We start from the raw sequence: 8,035 nt of genomic DNA, 5'->3' as shown, positions 1-8,035 counted from the left end.
TCCAAACTTTGATGCAGAAAAGATGGGGTGGAAAATAGCTAGGGAAATGTGAAATAAGGACAAATTGGAAGAAAAGAGAAGAAAAGGAAAACTGAATGCTGACAAATGATGGCCAGTGCATGACAGAGAGACCAGAAGAAAGGTGAATAGATAGCTTGGAAGGGATGAGGGCAAAGGAGAGAGATAGAAACTATTCTTCTCTAATCACCTTCTTCCCCATATATGACCCCCTCTGCTCCCTATAATAGGTTGATTCCTAACTCCCCAGGCCCTTTTCTCTTGTCCTTACCTGAGGACACTGATATCTCTTCTCTTTACTCTTCAGAGCAACTCACTTCACAAATCTGGTGTTGCCCTTCTAGGAAAGCATCTGGGAAACGGGTGTGTGAGACTGGGGTTGGGGTGGAAGAGGATTTGGTTCACAATTTGTTGGCTGTTAGTCTATCATTTTTAACAATTAGGGTTAGGTGCCCTCTCCCTTGAGGTTTTCCTAGTAGAATTCAAGGGTCCTTCCAGACCTGTGAAGCAGAAAAGTGCACTGACTGGATTCGGGAAGATAGCAGATAGTTGGTTCTCAGTCCCTTTTGCCCCCTCCCCAAATACCCCCAAACTATTGTGCAATTCTTCCCTGACCTGCTCTCTATGCACCCCCCTTCACCTCCCACGTAGTGTTTTTTAACCAGCTTGGTGTTAAGGAAAAAAGAGCGGGGGTGGGGGTGGGTAGAAGGCTTTAAATCTTTCTTCAAATCTCCAAGTAGATGAAGTCTGAGGAACAAATTCAAAGCAGGCGCGCCTGGAGAGCCGTCTAACAGAAATATTCCCCAGCATTCAAGCGCATCCAGGGGCGGCTTGAAGCAGCCTTGTTTGGCTAAGGTCAGACGAGACTCGAGTTCTCCAATAAAAATAAATCTCAAATTAATTATGGCCTCGAGCGAGGGGCCAGACACTTGAAGCTGCAGTTTTGCAGTCTGGGTTTTTGGCGTTCTTTCTCCCACCCCCCTCTCTTCCCTACTCCGCAGCCTCCCTCCCCTTTTGCCAGTTAGCCTCCAAGTTGAGTCGTGGTGGAGTAGGGAGGAGGAGGAGACAACAGCCAAGAAAGATACCCAGCACGGCCTGGCATCTTTCGGGATTTCAAGTGAAGGATCCACCCTAGTCTACAGAATCAGCCTCAAAGATGCAGCAACTCTGAGAGTGGTCGCTCCTCCCTTCCCACAGGATGATGGGTACCAAACTGGCTGGTGCTAACTGAGGCCAGGGACAAAGAATCTGGAAAGCTCTTAACCCGGTCAAAGAGCTGTGTGTAAGGCAGAGGGGGGGGAGGGGATTGACTGACATTCGGAGCCAGCAGACATTAAGCTACATAAGTCTCCTCCCAAACTGAGCAAAGAAGGGATTCCTAATCTTTAGGACTATTTGGAAGCGAGGACAGAACAGCAGCAGCAGCACTAGCTACCTACAAGGATAAGCCCCTTTCTCTCCTTCAGACATCAATCGAATGTTCTCTATGTGCAAATAGATGCAAGGAAAAGTACAAATAGTCTCTATTATTCAATCCCACAGGTATTCATTTAGATGATTACCTGCTCAACCCACCTACAACATATCAATATGAGAAACTTTCATTTAACTTTTTTTTTTTTTTTTTTTTTTTTTTTTTTTTTTACAATTAGAAAATAAAGTTGCATTTGGTCCCTTTTATTAGAAAAGTTCTCCTTGGGTCTAGTAAATCAGACTCACTAAAATTTAGGGCACCTTTCCTTGATTTGATGGTGCTAGTGGTTCTGAAAGATCTGAACACCCTTTAGACAAAGTGTATCCTGTGGGGAATTTGTATGAAATTGGAGAATCAAAACATATAAGGTGGGGAGACAAATACGGAGATAAATGAGGAGAGAGAGAGAGAAAGAGAGAGAGAGAGAGAGAGAGAGAGAGAGAGAGAGAGAGAGAGAGAGAGAGAGAGAGAAGAGGACGACGATAGGGAAAGACAGAAATCCTTCAGGGAAAGGGGTTATTTTTTTTTTTTTTTTCCTTTAACTCCCAGGGCAGTCTTCCACTGTAGCCCGCCTGACCGCAGGCTCTCTATCAATTTGTCTCAATGCAAACATTCGAAATATTCTGTTTGGCTGCTCGTGAAAACAATCTGAGCTGCCAGGATCAAACCATCTTTCCAGATGTCTGGTGGTAACCACATTAAACAGGGCAGAGTTGTTTACTGTTGTGTTTGGTTTGTTTCTTTCGGGTTTGGGGGGGGGGGGAGAATCAACATTAAATGCTGAGTTACATAAAGTGGAACTGAATTGTACACCAGCTTGTAGGTTTCGTCGACCTAGTAGAAATTATTTCTCCGCAAAGTCATGCAGAGCAACTTTTCTTCTTTTTGGGATTCTTGGGAAACTCTTGGGGTCTGGTAATTTGGGAGACCTGGCAAAGACATAGAGCGCAAGGTAAATTGGCTATTCAGAAACCATTATCGTTTACGTGTTACATGGTCTCTCCCCACCCCACCCCCACTTTTAAAATTGCTCAAAGTTTTTCTAAAAGGCATGATCACACAGTTGTTCTGGATTCGACGTTCAAGTGAAAGAGTGGGAAGAGAGAAAGATCTTTTGGGTTATCTGTTTTAATAGTTAGCATCTTCAATGGAAAACGCAGGTCTCTCCAAAATGCTTTGGGAGAACCTGGAAGAGGATGTTGTACGTGATTGAAATAATCATTGGAATAGAGAGAGATTAATATTTTTTGCTCGTGTATACCAAGTTGAGGAAGAAGCGTCCATAATCTCGTGCGGGGGTGGTGGCGGGGGTGGGGGAGGAATGTACGTTTTAAAGCAGGGAAAATGCTATAGTGAGGTGCGGGATTCGAGAGCCTCCAAACCACTGTAGAGTTGTTCTTTACAGCTGGAACAACTATACCACACTTCTAAGAAAGGGGATCCCTGTCTCTGTTTCTTATTGGAAATGGGGAAATTTGGATTGGGGGGTTAGGTGAATCTCTTTGATGGGGTTCCTCTTGGAAGCGGGATTTTTATTTTCCTCTCGAAAGTCGTTATTGTTTGAAGGTCGGCGGAGTATGGGCTAAAAAGGAAACAATTTGAGGTTTAAAAGGATGTAATTCATTCTTACTTTCCCTTTAACCTCTTTCTTTTCTGGAAAGCATGTGGAAAAGCAGAAAGAAAGAGAGAGAGCCTGAGTGGTGCAAAAAGAGAGAGGACGGTTGGAGAGGAAAGGGTTAAGTCTGATTTCTTTTAATTGAACTCCAGTCCTTGTGCCCCAGGCAAAGGGGGGGACCTGACCCCGCTAGCAGTAACCAGATGTGGTGGTCTCGGGGGATCCCGGAGCAGACCCCAGGATTGAGAGGCAGACAGGAGGAGGGGAGAGGGAGCCAGCCGCAGCTCCCCCCTTCTGCAGGCCCCCCCTATGTTCCCACCCCCACCTCGGCTGAGTCTCAATAGCTGGCAAGCTGCACCCGCGGCTCCAGGTCTGGTCACGTTCAGTCCCGTGTCTGTATCCGAACCGAAAATTGGAGCTGAATTGATGAGGCTAATTTCAAGAGGGGCGAAGGGGGAGGGGGGAAGGGAAGGAGAACGAGCGAGCTCTCCGGCTCAATTGCTCTTGAAGAAATAAAGAATTAATAAGTCACTTCTACGGCTGCCACGGAGACCTTTTGGTTTTCTTTTCTTCCCAATTCATTTGGATCCCATTTGGATTTCCCCCCCCTGTCGGACTCTTAAATAAAAGTGAGAAAGTCCAAAGTGTGGTCAGGAGAGCGCTGGACAAGGTAACCTGTTTCTCCCGGAGCACCCGGGAAAAAGCGAACCCATGCTGAGTCCTCCCGCCAGCCCTCTTTCCCTCCCTCTGCGCTTCTATCCCGTTTCTCCACTGCTCCAGGGTTCCGGGCACCCGTCTAGGGGTGGGTGGGTGGGTGGGATCTCCGGGGCTCGAGACTTCTTGGGGTCTCAGCTATCTGAGTTTGGGCTGGGGAGAGGGGAGGGGTGTCACTCGACAGTGTTAGTGGGTGGATGTTCTCGGAAGAAAAAAGTCTGTTTTCTTTGCATTTCTCTGCGACCGTGGCTGCCGGAACGGGCTCGTCTGCGGTCCAATCCACTCAATCCATTTGCAAGAGACAGGAGGGTTGTTTTGGGACGATAGTTAGTTAGTTTCTCCCAAAGACACGGATGTCTCAGCAACCCTCGGGAGGGGTTGGAAAGCATGGGTTGGCTTTGCAGCCTGATGTCAAGAATAAATGGCTTTTGGAGTAAGTGTATTGGGATTGGGTGGGTAGTTACCCCAGCATTACCTCCCCCCATTTCCAAGAAGATACCCAGGCTTGAAGGTCCTATTAGTACCCCTTTCCTGCTAGTCTCCACAGCAGGAGGGCAGCTTCAGGCTACGGAGAGAACTCATAGAGGTTCGAGGCGAAGGGAGGGACGTAGAGAGACTGTCCTTTCACGTAAGAACAAGAAAGCTCCAAGCTCAGTTTGGGGAAGAAGGAGAGTCGGAGCGGGTGGGGTGGGTCCTGCTTGTGAAGGTATTCAAATAACCCCTCGATGGGTTGAGGTCCTTCTGAAGGAATATTTATCTGGTACTGTGAAAAACTGTGAATTTAGGGAATGCTTGGAAATCATCACCATGGGTGAGACTTTAAACAATTATTATTATTGCGATTCTGCGCTATCTACATCGTTCCCTGTATTCATCAGGTCATACAAACTCCAGAAAACTTTCCCGGGTTTTTTTCCCCCTCTAAAGTTTTTACTCCGGCTGGAAAAAACATTAATGAAAATATCTGTGGGAAGAGACGGAAAGTGAGTGAGTCAGGCGGGCTGCGTTCAGCCAACAGCCCCAGGGAAAAAAAGGAGCGGGGGGGGGGGGGGAGAGAGGCAAAAACGTTTCACACTTGACTTTTTTGGGAAGAACCACGGGGTAGATGACTCTTGGGGGGTCGAAGACTGGAACTGCGGGAATCAGGCTGAACCAGGAGCTGAGGGTGGGTAGCATTATTGTTCTAGCATAGTTCTTATCTCCCTGAAGCTAGTATCCTGTGTGTGCTGCGTATGAATGCATCTACAATATCTACGTGTATATTTATATAGTGTGTGTGATGCAAAAAGCAGGACCGGCGGAGAGGAGGGAGAGAGAGGAGAGAGAGAGAGAGAGAGAGAGAGAGAGAGAGAGAGAGAGAGAGAGATAGGACTTCCTCTCCGATTCGCAAAGTGAAGTCACTTCCCAAAATTAGCTGAAAAAAAGTTTCATCCGGTTAACTGTCTCTTTTTCGCCCCGCTACAACAACAAACGTGCAAAGCGGGGAAGAGGGCAAGGAGCTCACTGGGGGGACGCGGACAGGGGGCCAGGAGCCGGAGAGGTGCGGGAGCGGAGACAATCCGAAGGGGCTGCGGGGTTAGGCTCTAACCGGGTCAATGTGTGGAATATTGGGGGGCTCGGCTGTAGACTTCGCCAAATGGACGGGACTATTAAGGTAAGAGTCTGAAGTGGGGATCTGGGCTGATGAGAGGCAAGGAACTAGATTGGGGGAACCGAGAGGGGCCGCCAGGCTGGGGCGTGAAGATGCCGGGGTCCGAAAGACGTGGCTGCTTTTCTTCTTTATTCTCCTGCTTTCTTCTCTTCACGTATCTCCTCTTTCCGTTCTGGTTCGAAAGTTTTGTACAGGGAGTGGATGCTGGCAGAGGGAAAAGGGGTACCTCACTAACTCCCTGTGCTCCCTATGGATGGAGGTAACCCCTACACAACCCCCAAATCGGAGCCGAGGTCATCCTGTCCCACAATCGGACTTCTTCCTCTCCTCGAGCCCAGCGTCTTTCTCTCTCACTTATCGCCGACTGAGGATGATGATAACAGGGTGGAGTGGGGGACGATTCTGGAGATTTACAGTCAGGTAGCTGGGGAGGAAGCTCGGCTACAAACAGCTCCCCCTCACCCCTGGTCCCATCTTCCTTGGAGCCCCCGCCCAGGGGCACTCCCCTCCAACCTCCTGGGATCCGAGAAGCAGAGGGAGAAGCAGAGGCAGCTAGGTTGTCTAGTGGGCCCCAGGGCAAGCAAGTGGATTGGTTTCAGCCGGTTAGGCTGTGTCTGTTTGTCTGTCTGCAGCGAGGCTGTTCCAGATGTTAGCCCCTGTTTACTTGTCAGCACTGGGCTGGTTTCCGTTCCTTCTATGTTACTTATACTGACTCCGGGTCTTCTGAAAGCCCTGAAGCTGCCGGGCTTTACCTGAGACTGGTTGTCTTCTGCCTTCGTTTCCAACTCTTTGCGCCCTTACCCACCTACCTCCCCATACGTGCGTCGTCTTATTTTTTTATTCCCTGGAGGGGTGGGGGTGTGGGACAAGGAAGAGTACGGGACGGAACGCGGGAAGCAGAGAGGAGAGTGGGCTACAGGCGTTGCTCTCTGAAGGAAGGCCCAAGACGGTTTGGTGAGAGTAACTAACTGTTCAGGAGGCGGGAGGCCGGCGGGCGGCTTAGAGCTCAGCTGGGAGCAGGGCCCAGCTGCCAGAGGGACTCTAGTGAGAACTGCTGACCTCTTCCAAAGTGTCACCTCTGTTCAGCACAATGGCAAGCAGAGAGGTCGTTGAGTGTTTGAGTGTATTGATACTCAAACTGTTTTTATTCCATTCTCCTTCTCCCTGGAATTCCAGGAGAAACATAATTAGGAAGGCACACATACCCACACCCCCTCATGCTCCTTCCCGCCCCCCAAATTTCTAGATCACTAGTAAAGGCACCGATTTTCATGTGTAGCAGAACAGCAGATAAACCAGATCAAGACTGAGCTATAATGATGCAGGACAGCCCAGCATTAAGTAAAGAAACTTTATCTGGAAAAGCAATTAGCTGGTGAACTGGGGGCCAGACTCTCTTTAATCCCCAAGACCTAAAAGAGAGAAACTCCCTTCTTGGTTTGGTGCTTTTAAAGACAAGGTTAGAGATAGTGGGTTTGAACAATTTCAAAAGATGCATATCGCCTGGGTGGGGTCTGATGAATTTTTTTTCCCTTTGCCTTCTGCTTCTGAAAGCTGAAATTTGCTGATCTGGGGAAAAGACACTAACTGCAGGAACTTGAAATCTCTAGATTAGATGACTAACTGATTGTAACAAGTGTAAGTAAGAAGGGGGACTATATGAGAAGGGGATGCTTGAGTAGAAGGTGCATGGGTGGAAAGTGGGAGCAGGAAGACACCTGGATAGATGCTAGAAAAAAAGGCAGGGTGGGACTATTTTAAGAAGGCAAGGGTCCTACTTTCTGTGATTGAAGTGGTATAGATATCATTAAAATCTTCCTGACTTGGAAAAAAATTCTTCATATCTAATAAACTAGATTTCAAATGCAACCACACTCTGTTAAAGTAGACATTTGCTACTTATACCCATCCAAGAAAGCCACCCCTTAAAGCCGGAAGGGCGGGAACAGGGCTCAGGGTCTTGGTTCTTACCCCCTAAAGAGAAGTGAAGCAATATTTCTGAACGACTCAGACCTCCAAGCACAAACCCTTAGCAAAGGGAGGAAGCTGTGGTCTTTGTACCCAAATGTGCCAGACTCTTTAGACATACACACAGTGACTGGAATGGGCAGTTAGCAAAGCAACCTCTCACTAGTAACTAGTAACTAGTCTCCCTGTCCCAAAGAGGAAAATTCGATGCATTCCTTTTAAGTTAGACAAATTTTCTGTATTCCTCTTTCCCAAGTTGTGTTCAGGGTTTGGAAGTGACAGATTTGTGTGTTCTATTCAAACTCCTATATACATGGCTAAATAAAGCCCCTCAAGTAATGGTGGAATCTTAAGGTAGTCACCTAACCTCAAATCTGCAGGTCAGTGTTTTGGGCCACCCTCATCAAATTTGGCACAAATTCGGATCTTCAAATCATCTGTAAACAACAACAGAGACACTGCATTTTAATTGCCTAATTATGTTCAACCTTTGGATGGGAGAAACCTAGACCAATTTACACATCATGTCTGTGATTAGGAACAATATAGTATAGAGGAAAGGTCTTTGGCCTACAGAATAGCTGGCTCTGCCACA

At 47.7% G+C, this 8,035-nt stretch overlaps 1 protein-coding gene across 4 annotated transcripts in view; it reads left to right on the top strand.

Moving 5' to 3' along the window:
* The first annotated feature begins 3,649 nt into the window (after window positions 1-3,649).
* FLI1 (Fli-1 proto-oncogene, ETS transcription factor) overlaps window positions 3,650-8,035 on the top strand; it is a 154,370-nt gene continuing 149,984 nt past the window's right edge. For 2 of the 4 annotated variants that reach the window (XM_031960914.1, XM_031960912.1), the window contains exon 1: window positions 4,908-4,986. In XM_031960914.1, coding sequence (XP_031816774.1) covers window positions 4,927-4,986 — 60 coding nt within the window. In that variant the 5' untranslated portion in view covers window positions 4,908-4,926. Of the gene's footprint in view, window positions 3,778-4,907; window positions 4,987-5,195; window positions 5,476-8,035 lie in introns of those variants that run through there. The other 2 variants (XM_031960915.1, XM_031960913.1) reach the window with 2 other exon arrangements.

Source organism: Sarcophilus harrisii, chromosome 3 (assembly GCF_902635505.1).
Source record: "Sarcophilus harrisii chromosome 3, mSarHar1.11, whole genome shotgun sequence".
Classification (NCBI taxonomy): domain Eukaryota; kingdom Metazoa; phylum Chordata; class Mammalia; order Dasyuromorphia; family Dasyuridae; genus Sarcophilus; species Sarcophilus harrisii.
Note: the sequence above shows the minus strand (reverse complement) of the source record. Positions and strands in the feature narration are given on the sequence as shown.